The sequence below is a fragment of the Schistocerca americana genome, chromosome 10 (genome assembly GCF_021461395.2).
Source record: "Schistocerca americana isolate TAMUIC-IGC-003095 chromosome 10, iqSchAmer2.1, whole genome shotgun sequence".
Taxonomy (NCBI): Eukaryota; Metazoa; Arthropoda; class Insecta; order Orthoptera; family Acrididae; genus Schistocerca; species Schistocerca americana.
Genome location: NC_060128.1, coordinates 79,401,075 through 79,426,106, shown reverse-complemented (window position 1 = coordinate 79,426,106; position 25,032 = coordinate 79,401,075). Strand labels below are relative to the sequence as shown.

The window sequence follows — 25,032 nt, the reverse complement described above, 5'->3', positions numbered from 1 at the left end:
TCACATAATGTTACAGAGGCCATTTCATGAAACAGTTGTTGGTTGCACCTGAACTCGTCATGTTTGCAACTAGCGCTGACTATCGGCAAATTACCAAACTATGCTGTGGCGATATACATGAAAGAAAACTTCCAGATTTTCTCTTCAAAATGACATATGTATGATATCTGTACAACGTTTGGTTCTTGTGCAATAAATGGTTGATAGTGTTCTCAAACTTTATGTACACCCTTTATTTGATTTATTTTCAAATTTTGTAATATCTGTTAACTGAACAGGAAAATTAATTTTCTCTTTTACAAAAATTTCATGTAATTCTAATCCAATATATTCATAGCTATTAACTTTTTTCTGAATTTTAATCTACAGTACATAACACAGATTTTATTGACCACAGAAAACATTTTTGATCTGTTGTTTTTTACATTAATTACAGCTTTCTTACCTGTAAGTACTTTTGGTAAATCGGTATAAGAAGCCCCATAAATTTAATTGTGTCTATTAACACTTAAATCTGAACTATCTGTATAAAATAAACACCAACCAGATTTCTTCCTTTGCATTTCTTCCATTTCAGTTAATAGTTTTCTGTTGATTTTTGATAATAATCTTCTAGATAAGTTGTTCTTAATATAACTTCAGTAGCTGTTTTAAAATTAAATTCTGGTATTTCATCCTGTCCTTTGAAATTACTGTTTCTTGTTCACTTTAATCGCTCTTCTTTGTGATAAAATCTTCTTTAACTTTGTGATTATTTATTCATTAATTTGCTTTACAAATTCTTGTGTTTCAACAATATTATGATTTTTATGAATTCCTTAAGTTATTATTATTGATTTGCAAGAAGAAGCTTTTATATTAATCCGTTTTGTTGATTTAAAAAATCGTCATCATCTGGAAGATTAAAAGCTGGACAATTTTCTGGTAATTTTTTGTTTAATTTCTTGACATTTATCTACTAGAAGCTTTTGAAAATACTTCTCATTATCGATATTATTAATTTTATCTTCATATCTGTTTTTAAGATCGCTTAAATATTGTTTAATAAGAGTGGAATAATTTTTTAAATTTTTCGATTTACACATTTGTGTAGAAGTATGCCTCATTCAAATAACGATATATAGAAGTTCATCTGTCACAATTTGAGAATCCTGCTGAACTTTGTTTTATATTGTGCTGTATAACATGTGTATTATGTTAAGAAATTTCGTTCTTTCTTTGTGTGTGGTATAAAAGAGCTATATTTTAAACATTTCGTTACAGATTATATTTATTGTAATGATTTTGTATAATGGTATTGATTTACTTATTATTTGGAGCTACAAAATATACATATATGAAATGGTAAACGAAAAACGTGAATGTAAACATAAAATTACAGTTCAAAACATAAAACAAAAATAAGTAAAATAAATAGTTAGAATAATAATGAATGTTTAGATATTTTAACTGGGTATGTTCAAAATGCTGCAATAGCAAAGTGTGTACAGCTTATTTTCCTTAAATGGAAGTTGGGAAACTGTCTTTATAACACATGAATGTATGTGGCAAGAAAATTTGTTTAGTTTATGTTCTCATAGAAATTTTCATTTTTCAAAAATAATTACTGGTGATGGGGTGTTTTGCAAAATTAATTAATGGTGTTGGGACATTTTGCAAAATATCAGATTATTACAAAATTAGATTGTACAGTTTTCAAGAGCATTAATCACATTTCAAGTTTTATATCATGATTTCGAAGATATTCCCTCTAAGTCTCATACTTTTTGGGTTGTTAAATTAGACAAAAACGAAAATATGTCTAGGTCATTATTTTTCAAGCTCTACTACCCAAGAAGTTTCATCAAGATCGTTTAATTACACGTGGGAGTGTTCCCTTGTTAGTGGAAACCAGCACCTGCACGTATTTCTAAACAATATTATCATTCAATACATGGAATTACTATTTTCTGTTCAAAATTGGTAATAGTTAATTTTCCCCTAAAGAAACTGGACAGTGATGCTGCAAGATGCATGACAGTGCAGGCACATACCACATGTCATGTATGCTCTGTAGGCAGACTGCCTCTGACATGTACTGAATTTACCATAGTTCTATGAGTGGCAGCATCAACACTTAATTCTTCTGACCAAGACAGTGTGCTTATTGACAGCCAAGTGCAACTACTCACTACTGCTTGCTTAAATTAGAACCAATGACTGCTTAACGAAGACTGATTAAGGTCTACTATTTATAAACTTGTGTAGGAAACCATTAGCAAATTTCTAATGTGCATGTCCCGTATGTTCCAATGAAAGCTTATAAACAGAAACTATACACAAGAGTCATACATAAAAAGAATTGAATTTGTTTTAATACTATGTATTAGATCGACATTCTTTAAGGAGCATTTATGTTGGATTCTACTTTTATGGACTGGTTTTTCGGTGCCCAACTTTCTCCTACCATTGCTATTACAACCTCAGATGATTGTTACCCAAACAACTTTACTTGAAATATATTTTCTGCCAGTAATCATATACATTTTGGGAAACAAAACAGTCACAACTAAAATGGCTGTACAGCCTTTGTGAAGGCATATATTTTACAAATTGTAAAATACTGTATCTTGTATAGTTTAATTATCTTAAATGGCAATGTTTCTTAAACTATAAAGTTCTTAAAGAAAACAAAATATCATTTTTATTAAAAAAAAGTGGCTTTAAAATGCATTATTAAATCCAACTACAGAAACTTATTAGTGAAGCAGAAATTTTGGGCGCATGAGGTCTTATTGAATCTCCAGTATTGCATAGTACTTAAATAATACATTTCTTTCAGCAATTTTATTAAGGTGTTAAATCAAATATAAGTTATAAATAAATAATACATTTCATGTAGGATCTATGTATTGTTTGTATATCTTGTAAGAAAAGAAAAAAAATCGCATTTACATTAAAAGTGTTGTCTAGGCAAGTAAATGATTTGCTACGTTTGAGCTTGCCTTGTTCTTGAAGTGGATACAATTATAGCTACAATTCAGGGGGTTCAGTGGTGGGAAGACATTTGTTGTTTCTATAACGAGTGTCCTATAAATAACGTAAAAAATCAGCAACTCTGATTTCCCTCTTTCATTGTACAGCAACAAAGTTAGTAAAAAGCTGTAACACTACGTAAATGAATGACTGTTTGAGCACGAATTCTAATTATATTTACGAGACGGCGTAGCGGAACGGCTATATCACAGAGTTTCATATACGAAGAAATAATTCAATGAAAAAACTAATTTTTTAGAGATGAAACATTAATAATTTTATTGAAATTCAAAAGTTACCGGAATCTCACGAAACAAAATCTTATTTGAACCACAAATTATTTTGTAGAATTTATTTACCAATCAAGATGATTATTGTAATAGGAGTTGTATTTCGAAACCTGCCCTACATCAGATAACACAGTTCTTTCAAGCGGAACGAGGATGATGCGTCGCCAGTGATTGCGTTGCAGAAAACCAGAGAGGTATCTATTCATTAGACGAGTGTTTAGCGTGGTTGGTTTGATTATCAGCTGTCATCTGTTAAGTACTACAGAGAGACAGAGAGTGCTGTTGTCTGCGCTCAGAGCATGATGATAAAATGTCTCACATTTGTAAGTGATTCTTCTGTTACATAGTTTTTGTATGAGGAAAACTGACGTCACCGACAATTATAGAAGTGAGAGCAAGTTATGTATCACTCATTGGCGCAACGGCGTTGGTGGGCGTGGTGATATGAACTTTAGCGCTGTTCCAACCTACTTTTAGAAAATTAGTTTTGAAAGTGCTGTGTGGCTGATCTGTGAAGATGGTTTTTGAAAGCGTTGTAGCAGATTTGTTAAATCGTTTCCTCGGAGACTACGTTGAAAACTTGGACCGATCACAGCTGCAAATTGGAATATTTGGAGGTGAGTAGCCGCATTGCGGCACGTCGCAAATGCGCTATTGCGTAGCGCTGTTGTAAACAGACTTTTTCCATAAGGTTATGTATTGCTTTTGTACTTGATATACATGTCATTTAATATTGTTGTTTATCAGGTGATGTCGTCCTACAAGACTTAATTTTAAAACAAAGTGCGCTTGATGACTTAAACTTGCCGGTGAGAACTGTGTACGGGCATTTAGGTAAGTTACCTTTTCGTGGTTTTGTAAAATTACGTTGGTAATATTCTTTATCGCATTGTGTCATTTGCTCAGTTTTACCCCCGTCCTCTTAAGCTTCACTTAAAATATTGTACTAAACGTAATTATTCTGTTGTGCGTAAATGTAACTTCACTACAATCTAAACATCATATAGCGTCACTAACAAAGAGATTCGATAGGTAATCATTATAGTTTGTTTCTTTGTTTATTCATCCACCAATTACAAATACAACACAGTATGAAGAGTAAAAAAGTGAGAGTTGATTGACACATACAGTCACACTTGTTTGTGCATAATGATTTGTAGTTTTACCTTAAGGAGAATGGAATTTACGATTGTAATCTGGGTCATACGATATCCTTCTACAATGCATTATGTGAAAGTGTATTGCAGAATAAAAGTGGTATTTAATAAATAATTTGTTAAGATTGGATAACTATTGTGTGTTGTTTGTGTAGCATTTTGTGAGTCATTTTAGTGTCTACATTCTGTGTACCTCTTTAGAAGTCACTTGCCTATACTACTGAACAACATGATTAAAGGATTAGTAATAATAAAACTGAGTTATTTCTGACAGCAAAACAGAGTCATGTCACTATGACGAGATATTTTTGGAAGTACATACTGAAAGAGCATGAAAGTTAAATTTTTCAAGAAAAAAATTCAAAATAATCGAACAGTTTTGATGGATTTTAGTTCTAGCACCAGGAGGTGGATATGGTAACCAAAAAGCTAAAGTCGCTCACTTCCCATTATACTGACCTGCAGGTAAAATTCCTAACATAGGAGGCCATGCTGAATTTCTTATGTGAAAAGTTTAAAAGATTTTTAAATAAAGTTTATTACTATTCTATATCTGTATGCTTAATGTTTACATAGGTATTTTTTGACATAGCCTGGTCACTAATACATTTCTCCAAACGACAGGCCAGTTTGTTGATACTGTCACTGTAATCTGTTAGACTTTGCTGGTGGTACCACAACCTCACTCCAGCTTGCATGCTTCGTCACAATCAAAGCGGAGACCTCGAAGGTTTTCTGTAAGTTTTGGAGAATGCCAAAATTCAGGTGGGACCAAGTCGAGACTGTATGTAGGATGATTCATGACAGTGTGTGTATTGTCCTGCTGAAGGAGAGAATTTCTGTATCTGGATGAACTCTGAGTTCGTGTTTTCAGAAACACTATTACGGTGTTCTATTTTTCACACAGCCATGTTGGATGTGGCAGAGAGTTGCAACTTGAATCACTGAAGCAGGAAAGTCAACTGAGTAACATGCATAACATGTAATACCTCAACCAATACTGAGAACTTTTCAGCATGTCCTCAGAAAAATAATTGAAATCTAAGTTATATGTTCTTGTGTAGGGTTCAGAGTGTAGGTTTATATAGTGGTGCAAAAGTCTAAAACAGATAACCAGCAGACATCACACAGAATAATTTATTTGGATAACCCTTTTGGAGGGTATGAAGAATCACCATTGTTTTTGTTTCTTTGTGTCTAATTTTCATTGCTCCCAGGCTTCCTTCACTCTTTGAGAATGTCTTTCCTTTTCCCATTCTAACTGAAATGTTTTTCATATCTTTGTCAGTTTCAATGAACCATGTGAGTTTGGTTTTGTAGCTGTTTAGTGAGTTTAAGATCTGCTTGGTTAGTCTGTTATCAGCTCAGTATGTGTGTCCATAAAACTGTCCACCAGATAGCTTTTCCAATTTCAAATAGAGCTCTGTCTGTAACATTTTCTTTCAACTTATTGAAGTTTTTCAAGATCCCCAAATCTTGTTGGTGTTTCTTTTGTATATAGTTTTTCATGCCCTGTTTGATAGTGTCTTAGATCTGTGTCCCAGGAAATTTTTTTTGTTATCTATGTTTTTTTGACATATGGAACACACTTCATTTTATGTACTGTATTTTCTGTTGCTATCTTTCTTTTGTATTGCTCATTATTCAGTCTCCTAGCTATGTAAAACAGTTTGTTTTAGATACTGTATTGTTATGGGTTTTAAGATTTTATGGGGGCATCATTGATATTTGCTTTTTCCAAATGACATTTTTAGTCCTATTTTGTTTGCTTGTATCTGTGGTTCTCTTGTTTCTGTGGTTTTGTGATTTGTACTTTGCAGAGTGTCAGTAATTAATGCCATATTATTTCCAAAAACTGAACAATATGTGATTTGAGTTTCTTCCTAGTTAAACACCCATAATATTGATGTATTTTCACCATTCTCTCACTATCTTCTCTAATGTTCAGATGAAAAGTAGAGGTGACAAACCATCTACTTGTCTCGCACCTGACTTTATTTCAAAATGTTTTGGCAGTTCCCCCATAAATTTTACTCTGTGTTATGTGTGTTGAAGTTTATGTAGTTATTTATGTTGTTTTACTGTTCAGTCCAAGTTCCATTATAATGTTGATTAGTGCATTTCTAGAAATTGAGTCCTGGGCCTGTTTGAAATCTACAAAAGTTATCACATTTTAAGTTTTCAATTTTCCTCATTTCTGTTGTTGCTCTATACAAGATGTTCCTGTCCTAACTCCTGCTTGATACTCTCGTAGTTGTGGGTTGAATATTCTTTCAGTTTTCTTCGAAAATACCCCAGACAAGATCTTATATATGACTGGTAGCAGGGTAATTCCTCTATAATTGCTAGGCTCTGTTTTCTTTTCATACATTAATGCTGAAGTCCATTCTGGTGGTAAACTATTTGTTGTCGAAATTTCATTAATGATTTCTGTTAGACATAGAGTAATGTTGCCACAAGAGTCTTTCCGTACTTCAGGAACTGTATTGTCTTCTCCTGATATTTTGTTATTTTTGTTTTCTGATTTTTCTCTATTGTCAACAACTTTGAATTTTATTGCATTTGGACTGTTATGAAAATCAAGTCTTCTTTTTGTTGATCGCAGTTGCATAACTCTTTGAAGTAGGCTGCAAGTATTCTGCCGTTCTCAGTGTTATGAGCAGTCTTCATGTTTTTGAGCTTTGAATGTGCAAACTTGGTGGTACTTTTAAAATAATCTTTTAGTGTTTTACAAAAGTCTGATGTGTTGTTCTGCTTAAAATATGGCTCCATTGATTCAGGTTTCCTGGCTTCGGTAATATTCTACCTGTTCTTATAATTTTTTATCTGCATTCCAGATGTTTAAAGCTTGTTGACTCTTTATAATTAACCCATCACAATTCATTTATTTTTAAGAGGAATGGTTTCTTTTCCCCTCTGAATAATGTGTTTTTGATGCTGTTCTCAAAATTTAGGTATTCTTTTCATGAAATCCGTTTTTCTAGCTAACTTCTCTATGCCATATTTTTTGGTTTAGTGTTGATTCTATTTTCTAAATATTGGTGTAAACTTGAATTTAATTGTAGATAAGTAGTGGCCCTGATATAAACCAGCAATGTTGTCAAATTTTACATTGACTACCTCTATTGCAGTCTGTAGCAACATGATCACACAGTGTTACAAAATAAAGTAAGATGTAATTGAGTTTACTCTAGGCTTCATGTTGAAAAGGGTTTGACTTTGCCAATATAGACAGCAAACAGCATTCTGTGTATGCTTTGAACTATCGTGCCAAAACAACTGCTGAATAATAAAAGTGGAGGAGTAGTGAAAATACATTTACACACGGAAAGTAATCTAGAAACAATCTACGTAATTACCAGTGAGTAGATTAGAACCTCGTAATTTGTTGTTAGTATTCTTTATAGATGTAGTAAACAGTGACATAATTCCGCTCACTACTATGTAACTTCACTTGTTGCATAGTCCTTTATTGTGAGATTTATGGAACATAGTATGTGAATGAATAAATAAAGGAATAGTTATTGTGAAAATATGTTATATTGATTGTCTTGAGTCATTTATGAGTACAGCAGAGCACGTGATATGATGTAACATTCATTTTCATGTTTGTTTATTTATTTGCTCTATTTGATTTTTATGCAGTTGAGCACCAATTTGTAATTCAGGCTTACAGGACAAATTTGAAAATATCTGCAAATTATTGAAAAAGCAATAGGATGTAATAATGAAACGTATAGCTAGGAGATGCATAAATGAAGACACAACAGTAATTACAAACGTGAGTTGAGTTTTGTGTGACTGAAGTTTTCGATCGTGTGGTTGGCATTGAGGTCATTCTGTATGAGATACATCATTATGTCTGAGCTCAGACTCTGTTCCAAGATTCTACAACAAACTGATGTCAAGGATATCAGATCCCTTCTGCTATCCATGATGACGAGGATGATGTGGAGGATGGTGATGATGATGAAGCAGATCAGTAACATGATCCAAAGATGAAACTGTGATTGATTTTACTATTGTTTCAGGGAAACTTGTGCTGAAAATTCCATGGCGCAACTTGTATAGTGCTCCCGTAATAGCGAGCATTGAGAGATTATTTCTCTTGGTTGTCCCCAATCAGGAAATAAAATATGATGCAGAGAAGGAAGAGAAGTGGAAGCAGGATGCGAAACAGGCCGAGCTGCAGCGCATCGAGGAAGCCAAGAAGCTGGAGAAGGGGAAAGGTAAAAGGCTGAGCTCTGCCTGTGTTCAGTTTTTGGCATATCGAATGTGGTATCCAAAAGTTCACAAAATATATAAGTTAAAATTAGATCTAATTTGCATAATCACCTTCGAAATAGACCCCTCAGGAGCAAATTCACAGATCACAACATTTCTGCCACTTATAAAGTGCATCCTGGAAGTCTCCAGAAAACACAGATAATCCAAAATGCACATATTTGTACCAGAAACTAATATTCACTGTTTGTATGAAACATTCTTTGTGTCAAATTTGAAACCTCGTTGCATTAATGATTAAGTCATCTCGGATTCTGTGCAGAATGATGCCTTGACTCAGCTGATAACCCGAGAAGACTTAATCATTGAAATTCACCAAGGAAGCTTGCACCCCCATACAACTTGTTGTATTACTAATGTGTTACTAATGAGAACCTCTACTTATCTAGAAAACACAGTAAGTTTTATATCACTTGCATTCAGTTCACTTGTAATAAATACTTGTCCAATTTGATCTGGTTCTGTTTTTCATTCACTTTTTTTCTGGCAGGACCTCTATTGTAGGAGTCGGAACATCAGTCAACATCAATGAATGTTGTCAAGTGTTCTTGAAAAACAGCTATAAAGGCATTTCCGTGCTTCGGTGTATGTGATAACTGGTTCCTCGATCACTGTCACCTTTCTCGTCTGCCACTGAAAATACTTATCAGCTCAAATTCTGGTCAATAAGCACTGCTATCTAATCACTCGATGTTTTAATCATCAGTGTCTCCATAATTTGAAATTGGTATTCTGAAGGAAAATGTTCATTATAATTAAGTCTCCATCTACTGGTGTGTGTGTGTGTGTGTGTGTGTGTGTGTGTGTGTGTGTAGGCAGAAGAGGATGGGAAGAATTTCCCATTGTGGTGAATGATTCTTAGTTTCTAGATCATATCCGTGAAGTTAACATCTATCACCAGTGACAACCTTAGGATCTTTTGACACAGCTTTTTAAATTCCTTACAGGCTTCCATATGTTGCTCGTGATTGTATTGAAGGAGTCATGAAATAAACCTCTCTGCAATCCTTCAGATGTTCAATACTTCTGACAGAATACATTCGCGTATACCTTAACTAATTTCCTAGCTGCTGGTCACAAAAACTGAGAATGGCCAGGAGAGCATTGTGCTGACCACATGCTCCTCCATATCCTCATCCTGTGATGCCTGTCAGCTGAGGATGACATAGTGGTCGGTTGTCGTCATTGGTACTGTTGAACCTTTGAAGACGTGTTTGGACAGAGCTCAGATTAGTTACTCCCAACGTGTTGCAGAAGCTCAGATGGTCTATCTACAGTTTTTAGAGTCTGATCCTTTGTGAACATTTTCTGGTGTGATGCCAGCTGACGTAAATCTACATCTTCATCAGTTAATGTCCATCCGTTTTTGAGCACTTGTACTGTTCAGATAAATCTGTGACTTATCTAAAATGTTGTCTCCCAACAGTTTCACGTGTGTGTGTGTGTGTGTGTGTGTGTGTGTGTGTGTGTGTGTGTGAGACTGCAATGCTCGATTAGAGATTTAATACAGATTTTTTTTCATCATATACTTGCACAGATAAGGAAAAGCTGCCGAGTACATTCACCGAGAAGCTGGCGGCGCAGATCATAAAGAACGTGCAGGTGTACATCCATGACATCCACATACGGTACGAAGACAGATACACCTGCCCACAGCGGCCGTTCTCGGTGGGTGTGACACTGCACAATCTATCGGTGCACAGCACCGACGACAAATGGAACGAGTGCATTGTGCAAGACGACTCACCCATGTTCTACAAGGTCAGTCGTACAACTTCTGAATAGTTATGTTATGTACTTCAAACTCGGTGACCAAACTCGCACAAGGGATACACTTTTCCAATTTTATAAGTGCTATTTGTAAATTAACCTTTGATTGACTATTAGAAACAAACAAATGCTTTTAGGTTGTTATGTGGTTGGAAAAGGAGACTTCAAAGGTCACATTGTGATAGTCAGCTCTCTGTTTAATTTCTGAGTAAGTTATCGAAATGGACAGTGCTATTGCAGCTCCAGCCAGTTACAACATATGTTGTGCTATTTGCTTCCTGCAATCGAGAGTAGTCAGTGCTGCTGAGATTTGTCACCAAATGTGTTGTGCGTATGTGGGTGGTGTGTTGATGGACAGGCACAAAAAATTCGATGCTGGTTGCACAGATGTGAACGTGCTAAAAAATTTGTCCATATAAGTCGTGGTTCACACTCTTAGAACTTTTTGAAAATGTGCCTGATATTTCCAGTTAACCATTTTTAACACTGTCACAGAGAGGTTTTGTGCACGGTAAGTGCCAAAATGTCGAACAGATCTTCACGAAACCGAAAGACTGGGTTCACCTGTGACATTCGTGCAGTGCTACCTTAAGAGGGAGAGGAATATTTAAAAAGAATCATGACTGTGGACGAGGTGGGGGTGCAGCAACCGAAGAACAGTCAAACAGTGCAACCACTTTCATTCTCTCAGTAGCCACAAACATTAAAGCAGACACTGTCATACCATAAAATGATAATTACAGTTCTTTGGAACCACAAGAGTAATGCATGAGAAAACAGTGACATCACAGATTTTGTTGTGAGACTTACAAAAAAGGTCAGGCCAGAACAAATGACACAGGATGATTACCAAATGAATAATTTTCCTTATTGCTAAGTGCAAAATGAGATAAAAAAAGTAACAGGAATGTTTTGATTTCACAGGCGTTATACATCAGCTTTTCAATTGTTTTCTCCAGTTGGTACACACATTCCTGATGGCTGCTTTCAAGTGCTCAGTGAATTTATATTGCCAAAAATGATGGATCAAAGAATTTGCATTAAATTTTGCTTAAAAATGGAATAAAGTGGAGCACTGCATTCAGACTGTCAGTTTACAAGTGGTAGAAACATTTCATAGGGGGTTGAGAAGACATTGAAGATGACAACCACCCTGGATGCCATAATACATAAATTACTGACAAAAATATGAAAAAAAAAGTTTCTGGAAAATTGCTGAATCACAATAAGAGAGGTTGCTGATGGTGTCAGTATATCCTTTGGCTCATGCCAAGCATTATGTATTTTGCATGAAATGCATAGCAGCAAAGTGTGTCTGAAGCCGTTGAATTAGAAAAAAAAAAAAACAACGATGTAACTCAAATATTTTTCAGGAATTGCTGAATGGAGCCAACAATGGTCCAGAACTGCTCAACAAGGTTATAACAGGTGACAAAACGTGGGTATATGGGTGTGACATCAAAACAGAGGCCCAAACCTCCCTATGGAGACCCAAGACAAAAAAAAAAAATCGACAAATTTGGTCATGTGTGAAAATTTTTCCCACTGTTTTCTCTCATTGCAATGGGATCAGTGCACCACGAGTTCATGTCTTGTGGTGCTACAGTCTGTAAGGAGAACTACCTGGAAGTTATGTGCCATTTGCATGAAGCAATCCAAAGGAAATGACTAGAATTGTGACAAAACCACTTGTGGAAATTGCATCACGATAATGCTCCCATGCACACCTCAATGCACTCTTTTTTTTCCCTTTTTCTTTCTTTCTTTCTTTCTTTCTTTCTTATTATCATACACTCCTGGAAATGGAAAAAAGAACACATTGACACCGGTGTGTCAGACCCACCATACTTGCTCCGGACACTGCGAGAGGGCTGTACAAGCAATGATCACACGCACGGCACAGCGGACACACCAGGAACTGCGGTGTTGGCCGTCGAATGGCGCTAGCTGCGCAGCATTTGTGCACCGCCGCCGTCAGTGTCAGCCAGTTTGCCGTGGCATACGGAGCTCCATCGCAGTCTTTAACACTGGTAGCATGCCGCGACAGCGTGGACGTGAACCGTATGTGCAGTTGACGGACTTTGAGCGAGGGCGTATAGTGGGCATGCGGGAGGCCGGGTGGACGTACCGCCGAATTGCTCAACACGTGGGGCGTGAGGTCTCCACAGTACATCGATGTTGTCGCCAGTGGTCGGCGGAAGGTGCACGTGCCCGTCGACCTGGGACCGGACCGCAGCGACGCACGGATGCACGCCAAGACCGTAGGATCCTACGCAGTGCCGTAGGGGACCGCACTGCCACTTCCCAGCAAATTAGGGACACTGTTGCTCCTGGGGTATCGGCGAGGACCATTCGCAACCGTCTCCATGAAGCTGGGCTACGGTCCCGCACACCGTTAGGCCGTCTTCCGCTCACGCCCCAACATCGTGCAGTCCGCCTCCAGTGGTGTCGCGACAGGCGTGAATGGAGGGACGAATGGAGACGTGTCGTCTTCAGCGATGAGAGTCGCTTCTGCCTTGGTGCCAATGATGGTCGTATGCGTGTTTGGCGCCGTACAGGTGAGCGCCACAATCAGGACTGCATACGACCGAGGCACACAGGGCCAAAACCCGGCATCATGGTGTGGGGAGCGATCTCCTACACTGGCCGTACACTACTGGTGATCGTCGAGGGGACACTGAATAGTGCACGGTACATCCAAACCGTCATCGAACCCATCGTTCTACCATTCCTAGACCGGCAAGGGAACTTGCTGTTCCAACAGGACAATGCACGTCCGCATGTATCCCGAGCCACCCAACGTGCTCTAGAAGGTGTAAGTCAACTACCCTGGCCAGCAAGATCTCCGGATCTGTCCCCCATTGAGCATGTTTGGGACTGGATGAAGCGTCGTCTCACGCGGGCTGCACGTCCAGCACGAACGCTGGTCCAACTGAGGCGCCAGGTGGAAATGGCATGGCAAGCCGTTCCACAGGACTACATCCAGCATCTCTACGATCGTCTCCGTGGGAGAATAGCAGCCTGCATTGCTGCGAAAGGTGGATATACACTGTACTAGTGCCGACATTGTGCATGCTCTGTTGCCTGTGTCTATGTGCCTGTGGTTCTGTCAGTGTGATCATGTGATGTATCTGACCCCAGGAATGTGTCAATAAAGTTTCCCCTTCCTGGGACAATGAATTCACGGTGTTCTTATTTCAATTTCCAGGAGTGTATTTTATAGAATACAGGACACACTTCTTTTTTTTCCGAAAAATTGCTTCCACAATTCAGTTGTCTTATATTCAAAATTGAAATAAAAATGTCCCCTGTTGAATTTAACATTTTCATCAGTCTTAAAAATGGCCATTTATTCGATGCTGCGGTAAACCTATGTCTACCTGACAGCATTGGATTCAACTGGCAGTAGTAGTGCACCAATGTGAGAAACATGAGTTGTTGGAATTCACAAGCTTGCTAATACTGTCTCCCTTCCTACCACCCTGCCATCACAAGTCCAGAACACAGTCTAGCCTATGATGCGCCATTGCCTTCTATGCTGCCAGTGAACTAGAAAGTGATTTGTGTTATCAGTAACAGTACAATATTTTTGTCAGTAGCTAATTTCATAAAGGGAAAAAGGTAAAAGGTGTCCATATGATGCTGGCTGTAAATTGAAAGTAATAGTATATGCAGAACAAATTGGAAACAGACCAGCTGAGTGGCATTTCGGCCCTCCACCAACAGAAAAAGAAGTGTTTGTGACTGGCAGGCTAGTAAAGATGATCTGAAAAAAATGAGGAAGACTAAATGTGCAAATACAGGCCAAAACTAGATGATGACGTACTGAAATGTATCCAAGGACACTGTCAAAATGGCACTGGAATTAATACAAAAATGACTGACATATTTGCTTGTAAACTAATGCTACAGTGGAACTTAACAGACTTTAAGGGCGAAGTTGGTTGGTGCTACAGGTTTCTGAAGCGTCATGGATGTAGCATGTGAACCAAAACCAAAAAATCTCAGAAAATGTCACAAGAATATGAAGACAAAATATTATTTTTCCCTTGCTTTATTATTCAACATTGGAAGAAAACCAGGGTGGAACTAAGCCATATAACGAATATGGACAAAAGTCCTCCGACACTTGATGTGCTGAGTAACAGAACTGTTGCCATGAAAGGTGCTAAAACTGTAACTATAAAAACAAGTGGACATGAAAAAATGCACTACGCTGTCGTCCTTTCATGTTGTGCTAACAGTACTAAACTTAATCCGGTGATCATTTTCAGGCGCAAAACAATGCCAAAATCTTCTAATATACAGCTAGGTGATGTTGGTCACGTATATGACAAGGGTTGGATGGCTGAGGCTGGTATGAAATTATGGATTAACAGAGTATGGGAGAAAAGGAAAGGTGCTTTATTGAAGAAGAGTTCTCATCTTGTGCTAGATCAGTTTAGTAGTAATTTTAAAAATCCTGTGAAAGAGAAATTGAGATAAGGAAATAACAGAGCTTGTTGCTAATGCGAGAGAACTTACTTTCACAATTGTAACCTCTTGAGGTCTCGATAAATAAATCGTTTAAAGTGTATATGAGAGAGGAATGGAACAAATGGGTGATGGGTGAAACCCAACATGAATTCTTGGCAAAGAGATCTTCAAAACAGCCTAGAGTCAAACAAGTGTGTCAGTGTATAAAATACTTTTGGTGTGGAGTGAGAGAATATTGTTAAATCTTTAAAGAAATGTGGCATAAGTAACGCTCTTGATGGCAGTAATGACCGTCTTATATATGAAGAGGACAATGATGACGATGGTGATGACGATGACGACGACATCAAAGATGAAGAAGCAGCAGAAGAAGAAAGTTCAGATAATGATTTTGAGGGAAGTCAGTTTGGTTTTATAAACTAAGAATTTTTTTTTAGTTTGGCTTTGCAGTCCAGTAATAAAAATGGTTAAAATGTTATTTGTTAAAAAGTGCTTAAATGTTTAGGTGTGTCTTATAGTTTGTGAAATACAGTTTGTAATTCCTTATAATTCTCTTTGCTTAGGCTGATAGATAATTTTTCCATTACATAATAACCAATTCTGTGTCAATGCTTCCAATAAGTACAATGTTGTATTTCAAAGAATATTTAATAATCAATGTAATGGCTCACTAATGCCACCTGTTAGCCAAGCGCATAAACTGCCCATCATTGTTTCTGCTGCAAGTTCACTCAGTCTTTCCTGATGGGTGATAACCGTAATGGCTCCACGGAAGAACTCGCTACACTGTTGATGCGATGTACTTTTTAATTACTCTGTTTTATGCTTTCGACAAGTCAGTGTGGCACCTGTGTTTTGTGACTGGAGGGTGCTGTCATGGTTGTATGATTCAAGCACAGTAATATTATTTCCAGGACGTATGTAGAAGATTGTGACCTGGTTATAACGTGATAGTTTAAAGTTGTATACTGGTTAACAATTATTCAGATTGTCACAGTAATGTTATTGTCGCAGCATGTTGTAGGTCTGAAGATGGAACTAGACATGTCAAAAGTGGTCATTGAGGAAATAATAATTGTTTAACGCATGATCTTGGGAGCAAATATTCTTATTTAACCTAAATTACTGTCTGAATGTGATTAATTTGGAAAATATAGCAGATGGAGTAATTTTGCAATTCTGAAGTTTACCTTAGAACTACAGTTACGTAGTAAGCTTATTTACCTAGTGAGGTAATTGTAGACAGAAAATAAATTGCAGAGTGAAAGAAACATGACATTTATTCTAGGAGTTGGAATCAGAGAACATTATTACATACTAGACTACTCCAGCAGCTTAAGGTAACAGTTATAATGTGTGCTCACTGACAGAAAGCTATTGCAAATATTAAAGAATCTGATAAGTTTTTAATTGCTTTCGTAATTTTGTAATAAAAAATAAATATGCCTCTTGAAAAGCAAGTTTCAGTAAATAAATTTTCTCATGTTTATTTCCTCGTATCATTTTCACAGTAAGCTCCATAAACCTTTTTTTTTTTTTTGTCAGGTGCTTGTGTTGGAGTGTCTGGCTGTGTACTGGAACTGCAAGACCAGATCCTTCCCAGATAGTGCGGGTGACCACAAAGCGCTGCTGACGGAGTTCCAGGATAGCATCTGCTCGAAGGAAAAGGCTCCACGGGGCTTCAGTTACAGTAAGTTCATGTGCCACAATGTTCAGGTCTGTAGTATGCTTGCTGCTCCTGTTTTTGCTCACTTTGCTAGTGGTTCTATTGCCTGAATTCTTTTCTATGGGAGTAGTGACATTTTACAAGTACCACATTAAAAATAATCTAAGGAATACTTTGTGTGTGATGTAGTCAGTAGTGAGACTTCAGATAAACCAAATTGTCTTGCTGTTTGTGTGAGTAAGAGGTTTACAGGAAAAAAGATAAAAATGGAGTTCCAAAATGATAGTTCCTTGAACTGCATTCATTCACAACAAGATTTATTGTGTGGGATGTTCTGTGCCACCTTGTTCCATTAAATACAATGTGATGAGTTTCCCAAGACTGTTTTATTGTGGGACTTATTGCTAGTAAAGGTCACAAATGATTCTGATCAGAAAGTTAGTAAGAAATTTGTGCACATAAATTTCTACTGGTTTTTTCCAGGCAGTTGCCATTATTTCCAAGACATTCTTGGCACTGTGTGATGAGCACTTTAAACTAGGTGCATAGAATAAATAATTCAAGTTTCAACCATTTCACTATCTGAACTGTGAGCCACGTACTAAAGTATTAGAGGTGATAGTAGCAGAGATGTGGTCAGAGTTCAGAGGGAAGGTGGTGGAGAAGTAGCCTCTCAGTTCCAAATCATCTGAACAAAATATCTGTGATTTGAGTCCTTCAGTGCCCTATCAAGGTCTTCTTCTCTCCCATCTCATCTTCATCATCTGCTTCCTTCTCACTGACCATAATATTGTCTCAAAGTTTGTATTCCCTGTATAGATACCTATCTTTCACATGATTGTAAGGCCTTGCATTTATACTCTAGTCTTTCTTCTTTGCAATTGTGCACTTTCTGTTGATCTATTCTAGCTACCTGTATCGCCTTTTGTTGATAAAATTTTGTATCCCAGGAGTTATAGATGACTTTTTAACTGCACTTTTTCTTTTTGTCTGTTTCATATCTCATCCCCTTTGTCTTTTATTGTATTTTTTAACCTTTTCATTCAGTGTAGTGAAGTCCGCCCCGGTAGCTGAGTGGTCAGCGCGACAGACTGTCAATCCTAAGGGCCCGGGTTCGATTCCCGGGTGGGTCGGAGATTTTCTCCGCTCAGGGACTGGGTGTTGTGTTGTCCTAATCATCATCATTTCATCCCCATTGACACGCAAGCTGCCGAAGTGGCGTCAAATCGAAAGACTTGCACTAGGCAAGCGGTCTACCCGACGGGAGGCCCTAGTCACATGCCATTATTATTATTATTATTATTATTATTATTGTTAGTCTAGTGAAATAGTGAGGACCGTAGAGGATCCTCAAGGCCAGTGGTAGCTACCATGGTCTAGGTGTACTGGATGTTCCAGATGTTCCAACTTTTCATGGTGGGCAGTAGGAGTTTCAAAAAATTTTCATTTGTTTTTCATAAAATTTTGACATAATAAGTACTTGTTAAGAATTATTATTATTATTATTATTATTGTATGTTTTAACTTAGCATAAACCTGTGTTACAAAATTTTATAAAGTAAAGTTACTTTCTTATTACATAAATCACCCTTACTGTGGAAGCTGTCGGCAGTTAGAAAATTTTGCCACTAACAGAGATACAAAAGTGAATGGTATGTAAAAAAAAGGTTGACTATCGTTGTAACAATATTGTGAAAAGGAAAGTTGCTACTCAATGTATAGCGGAAATGCTGAGTCGCAGATAGGCACAACAAAAGAAGACTGTCACAAATAATAGCTTTCAGCCAGTAAAGCCTTCGTCAGTATTAGACGGCAAACACACACATTCACACTTATGCAAACACAACTCACACACACGACTGCAGTCTCGGGCAACAGTTGCCTGAGACTACAGTCTCTCTCTCTCTCTGTCTCTCTCTGTCTCTGTCTGTCTGTCTGTGTGTGTGTGTGTGTGTGTGTGTGTGTGTGTGTGTGTGTGGGTGGGTGGGCGTGCGCACGCGCGCGCGCCATCTAATTCTGATGAAGGACTTACTGGCTGAAAGCTATTATTTGTGACAGTCTTCTTTTGTTGTGCTTATCTGTGACTCGGCATTTCTGCTACATGGTGAGTAGCAACTTTCCTTTTCACAGTATTGTTACTTTCCATCCTGGATTTTCCACTGCTCGGCTATTCCTGTTCTAGACAAAAAACAAGCTGCAGTAGAAGTTTTTTGATAACTCGCAAGACAAAAATTTGTGATGGAGGACTGTATAGGATATGGAAGTGTATGTCGAAGACCCATCAAGACACCAGTAATTTTTAAATAACTTGTATAATTGTAAGATAGATATTTGGAAAACTAATTGTATACTTGGAACATTTCTAGGGGCTGATATGGACTCTGGTTATAATTGGTTGGTTGTGACTGCCAGATAAAAAATAAAAGAAATTACATACAGATGGGAAATAAAAATTCTTGTACTTCAGTGAACTGGTAGAAGGGGAGGTTGTTCAGAGTTTCAAATGGAGTGTTGGGGAACAATTGGTTGAAATGGGGAAAGAAATACAGTAGAAGAGAAGTTCAATCATATTTTGAATTTTTTTAAACACGGCTGCAGCAATGGCATAAGGGATTGCTCGTACAATTGAGTGGAGCGTACACCGACACAGTAGTGTGGGTGAGACTGCCGATGTCTGCAGTGCTGGCAATGCAGCTGCTTCTCCTGGGGTTGGGTGTGCTCCTGCATTGACGGTGGAATCGCTGCACGCTACTTGTCGTCTTACTTTAATTTTAATGATTTGACTACAATGCGTGAGGCAGAAATGTAGCACAGTTTAACACTTCATAGGTGATAGAGATTCAAAACAGAGTCACTCTTTGGAAAGACACTGAAACTAGTTAGCTGTACTGTGTGTGGTTCAGTCACTAGCCACCATATTACTGTTAATATCTGAGCATACGATAATTAGTGGGGATGAAATTTTTGTAGCACACCGTGCTCTGAAATTTTAAAAGTAGAGCTCGTATGTAAAACAAAAATTTCTCAGTGAAGTTAACTACACATTTGATGTAACTGAAATGTAAATTACCATCGATAATAAGTTGTAGCTTGAAACAAAGTTGCAAATAGGAAGGATATGAAAGTAACTGTTTCCTTCTGTATATAAAAGGAAGTGTCCCGACTGATTCCCTGACTCATCACCGCGCAGCCCAAACTGCTAGTGATAGAAACTTGAAACAGGGTGTTGGTATTACACTGGAGGCATCATTTAAGAAGGAATATTTCAAAATTCCACCCATAACAGGATGAAGTAGGGGACTGATTTTTCGAAAATATGTCACTATTAAGGCAATTTTGAAGCTAGAACTACGAAAGTTGGAATTTGGTTTCTTGGCCAGAAATAAATGTCTTGTCATCTTTGGAAATTCAACCATTGAGGGGGTGAAGTAGTGGGTGAAAAGTTTTTGAAAATAAATCATTATTAAAGAACTACTAAAGAATTTTTAAAACTACATCTATAATCTATGAAAATTGGTATTTGACTTCTCAGCTAGAAATAAAAAAGAGTTTGTGTTTTTGGAAATTCATCCCATAAGGGGATAAAATTTTTTATGAAAATATTTTGTTATATTTAAAATTTTAAAGCTAAATCTTCTCAGGTACAAATAAAGACGTTGCAAGGGACGAAAATTTCCATTGCAGTATCACCATAAGAACTGAAATTAAATGGGAGGGCTAACAAAAACCTCAGACCCCAGCTATTGGAATTGCTTATTGGTCTGAAGCAGATTCAGAAAAGACCATTCTTCTCTTCTATGGTCATAATTAATGTGAAAAGTTTAGAACATGTTGCAATTTGTGAACTAAATCAAAGAAAGCTATTTAAAAGTTACCAAGACCCATTGGCTTTGTCAAGTTTGTGTAGAAAAAGAAACAGCTCTTTAATGTATTAATTTTTCAGTATGCATAATACATGTTTATAAAATTATTTTTATTGTGACAACTATGCAACACAAGTGAAGCAGTGGGCACTAAGCTAGTTTAGTTTAAGAGTGATACCACAGCACTTTGATATGTTTTAACTGTGTACCGATTTTACCATACCTCTGTTCAATGGCTACAAGCTTGGCAGCATTTCAGATATAATTTTTAGATGTGAAGTGACACAATAATTGTGTTTCCAGTGTTGGGACCAATAAATTCATCAGCAAAGTTACGTATCAACCCTAAGCCCGAACAGGATGGCTCCAACTTCAGTATACCGAAGATGCTGCTGGACTTTGCTCTGGAGAAGCTGTCAGTAGGTGAGTTCCTGCCACATGTTCTTTTTTGTGGGTATATTTTGATGGTGTCCAAAGCAAAACACATGTTTATTTTAACCAAACTGTACAATAAAATGCTTTTTTAATGAATCTCTGGAGACCCAAATATTTTTTTCTGTAAATAGAGGTTTTCCTTAAATGGGGGTTTTGACAGAGTGCATGGAATGAGTGATCCTGAATTATAAATCAAGCATATTGAGATGATATAAGGGCTGCTTAATTACAAAATTAGCAATTTTGTGTGGTTCATATTTAATTACAGTAAGTATACAATTATTACACTTCTCGCAGAACACATTCTTCACTTTTTTTTTTATAAATCAGTAGGTTACATTTATTTTGTCTTTCCAGCATATTGTAGTGAAAGAAATTGTTGCTCCATCTGTTGATATTAGTTAAAATTGATTCCTCTTTCGTAAAAGAGGAAAATAAGTTCCTAAATTCCTTGATAAGGAACAGTGGGACTTGATGGAATGCATTTCTTCTTCTTCATCTTCATTGTCGTCACCTTCATTGTTACTGCCAGCTCGTACTTGTATTTTTTTCATATGCATTTCACTGGCATAAATCTTGGATATAGAAGTCAGGATGTCATCATCACAACAAACAATGCCCTGAAATGTTGCATTTAATAAATATAAGTTTTGCTACTCCATCCTTCGTATTCAACGACATTGTCTTCAACAGCAACTGACCTGCCACATCTATGGTTTCTGAAACAATTTGTTGTGGTACAGAATTCCAGGCAACTACAAACGTGTGTAGCCTGTAAATGCTGAATCTCATCACTTCCTTCCTCTCAGAGAATGAAATTGACTATTACACACATGCTACTCTGTATCTGGATTTAACTGTGCCATTTGGAGAAAGGACACAGCTTTCATATTCTTCAGAAATTACATTTTCTTATGATTCATAGGGCATAGGTCAGTAATAAGTACAATTTTTTTCCTGGTGCACCCATTGTAGCGTCTAAACACCTGAAAATGTTGTTGCCGACATCTCCAGGGGCTACTGTTGTGCAAAGTAGAGTTTCTATGTTTCGGAAACACCTGGTTGATTGATAGTGGCAGCAACTTTTCACTTCCATCAGTGTTTACACTCAATAGGGTCATCATCCTTTCTTTACTTTTTTTAACCCCGTGGCATTTTTCTCCCGTAACAGAATATGATTTTGCAGAAAGTTTTGCCAGTTTCATTAGTTTCAAAATATGTATGGGCTCATAACCCTGTATCAGTCATAGCAATTTGATGTTCTTCCACTTGTTCACACTTTCTGTGACCAGAGCCTCATTTTTTCCACTTAAAATTTGAAATGACAGTTTGATGTTTTATAAAAGCAATCCACCCAGTGCTTTGATCCACTAAAAATTTCAGTGCCGATCTTCAGAGCTGTTTCACAAGCCTGCTCTTGCATATGTTTCTGCTAATAGAAATTCTTCTACTTCTTAGCCTTTGAAACTGCACCACAGGAATTGTTAGCTTCATCACTTAAGAATGCTTCCTTATTTTTGAATATGCTGCACATGTAGATGGTGCAAAATTGTATTTCTTTGCCATGTTGGGAAGATTCGTAAAAAAGATTGTCATCAGGTTTTGCTGTACTGTAAGTTTTCTACATTCAAAGCGTGTAACTCCACAAAGGTAAAATTGATTACATCAACACTCTAGTAATGAAACAAAAATACTTACTGTGCTTTGTACTTGTAGGCTCTGTGATTGTGATATCAGATCATGTGACGTAAGTTGAATGGAAATTGATTTCTGATTCTTTCAATGCACGTGTTGGTACTGCTGAAAGGGAAGTTGACTTATTGACTATTATCTAGGCACACATCGAACAGGTGAATTGATTATCACAGTAAAAAATTGTGACTTGTGTGGAGTGAAGTGGAAAGAAATCGGAAGCTCAGTAGAACATGTTAAGAATCATGTAAAAACTAGACTTCAATTTGCAAAATGTTTTCTGTTTATTTCTTAAAAGCGGACTTCTTCTTAAAGCAGAGTTCGTTAAAAGCTGGGAGAAATAATATTGTTCTTATGAGAGGTTCACTGAGACCAACAGAAATATTTGTTAAAAGGAGGATTTCCTTAAAAGTTGGTTCATTAATTCAGGGTTATGCTGTATTAGTGAAGATTTGCCATCATCAGAAATTTTTTACATCTTAAAACGGAAATATTTCTTAGATATTAAAAAAGAAAAAAAATTGTATACCGTGACATTAAATATGTTTCTGATGTTTTTATTTTCTAACAGTGCTCTAGAACATTGAAATAACTTTCCTGTTTTCACATGTCGCCTAAAATTTACACCTGTGATTCGTAGAATGTCCTCATTGTTAATGACCGAATGACATGATAGAAACATTCGCTCCAGTTAGAGCAAAATCCTCTCTCTGACAGCCCATCTTCTCTAAGCCCTTTTTGGTATCAAGGACCCAATTTTGGAATGCTCTTCCTCACTAGATTGGAAAACTTAATCACATCTTCAGCTTCAGAGACATTCCATTAAAACGACGTACCACTGAAACAACAGAAATACTGGTCTTGGTATTATAACCACTCTGTAAGAAGTAATAGCTTTGAGAAATTTTTAACTAGCTTCCTTGAAATGTTCAGTGAAACCTTCCCTCTTAGAACCATAAGGGGGGGGGGGGGGCGAACTAATAGACTTAAATGGATAACACGAGGTATAAAAATTTGTAGTGCCATGAAAAGGCAACTTCACAGCAAACTAAAATATTACCAGAAAGGCATTTTATTACATTAGATTTTATAAAGCTATGTTTAAAAACATTGTGGAGGCAGCCAAGCCAGTGCCAAACAATAATGGCATTTTACAACGTAAATGTATGACAAAGGTAGCACGGGCTGTTGTCAAATCAGAGTTAGCTGTTAGTTAGTAGTCATGGAATATCTAGGATTAAACTGGGGGACAGTCATATTGTAACAAACACAGCTTAAATATTAGAGTATTTAAATGGATTCTTAATAAATGTATTGCACCACCTACAAAGTAGGTGGCTTACAAAGCCATCGTTCAACCAGTTTTTGAGTATTCCTTTTTGGTTTGGGTCCTTTACCAGGTAGGATCAGTAGAGGAAGCTGATCCAGAGAAGAGCTGTGTGGTTTGTCACGGTTTAGTTTTGTCAGATGCTGTGAGAATGCCATCTACATCACTAACAGGGTAATAGACAAAAATCTGAAAATCTTCAGTCTGAGAAGAGTCGACAACATTGCCTCCTCCCAAATATTTCTTGCAAAGAAACGCTACAGTAAAATTGAGCGGATTACAGCTCATTAGACAACTTACCAACTTTTGTTGTTCCCATGCTTTGTTGACAAATGGAACAGAAAAGAGGGGGAAAGATAGTCAGAAGTGATACTTGATTTGCCTTTTACCACAAGCTGGCATGCAGTGAATGGATGTGGGGGTAGAATAGTAAATCTTAGATTCAGATGATGATGATGAAAAATGAATGATATTGTTCTCTGAGTGATTGCTGTACAGAGTCCTTTAGTTATTGTTCAAGTTTCCACTATAACGTGGCACTTGGACAGATAACTTTGTTCTGTTATCTGTTTTTATGTAAAACCATAATTGTTAGGATTTTTTTATAATGATGTACACTAAAGCAATTAATTAAAATTTGACCAGTAACAGGACTGCAATCTGGATCTCCTGCTTCCTAGGCAGGTGTGCTAACTGCTGTAATTCCTGGCACTGTTGCTACCATAGTTACACGAATTCCCTAGTATGTCTCCCTCCCTCATACAGATTGCAACTCACACCTAAGCCCATTGCTAGTCCTCTTATAAACTCACATCCTCATTGACGAGACTGTCCAGTATTGGAATAGTGCCTTAGCAATGAGTGAAATGGAGTTAATCCTACCTGTGCCCCAGGCATAGGTGATATATTAATCATGTACAGTTGATGCCCCTGAGAGATGGTGAGTTTCACTCTTATCTACGATAATGGTATAGGCTGAAGTAATGAATTAAAATTTGTACCAGCACCGGGTGGAGGTGTGAACTGGAATTAGTATGAGGAATGGAGATGTACTAGT

At 37.1% G+C, this 25,032-nt stretch overlaps 1 protein-coding gene across 1 annotated transcript in view; it reads left to right on the top strand.

Annotated features, from left to right (window-relative positions):
* Window positions 1–3,606: 3,606 nt before the first annotated feature.
* The window catches only part of LOC124552247 (vacuolar protein sorting-associated protein 13-like), a 494,948-nt gene continuing 473,522 nt past the window's right edge, over window positions 3,607–25,032 (top strand). The window contains exons 1-6 of the mRNA XM_047126529.1: window positions 3,607–3,922; window positions 4,053–4,139; window positions 8,494–8,691; window positions 10,284–10,507; window positions 16,538–16,682; window positions 20,825–20,944. Of these exons, the coding sequence (XP_046982485.1) occupies window positions 3,823–3,922; window positions 4,053–4,139; window positions 8,494–8,691; window positions 10,284–10,507; window positions 16,538–16,682; window positions 20,825–20,944 (874 nt within the window). The 5' untranslated portion in view covers window positions 3,607–3,822. The remainder of the gene's footprint in view (window positions 3,923–4,052; window positions 4,140–8,493; window positions 8,692–10,283; window positions 10,508–16,537; window positions 16,683–20,824; window positions 20,945–25,032) is intronic.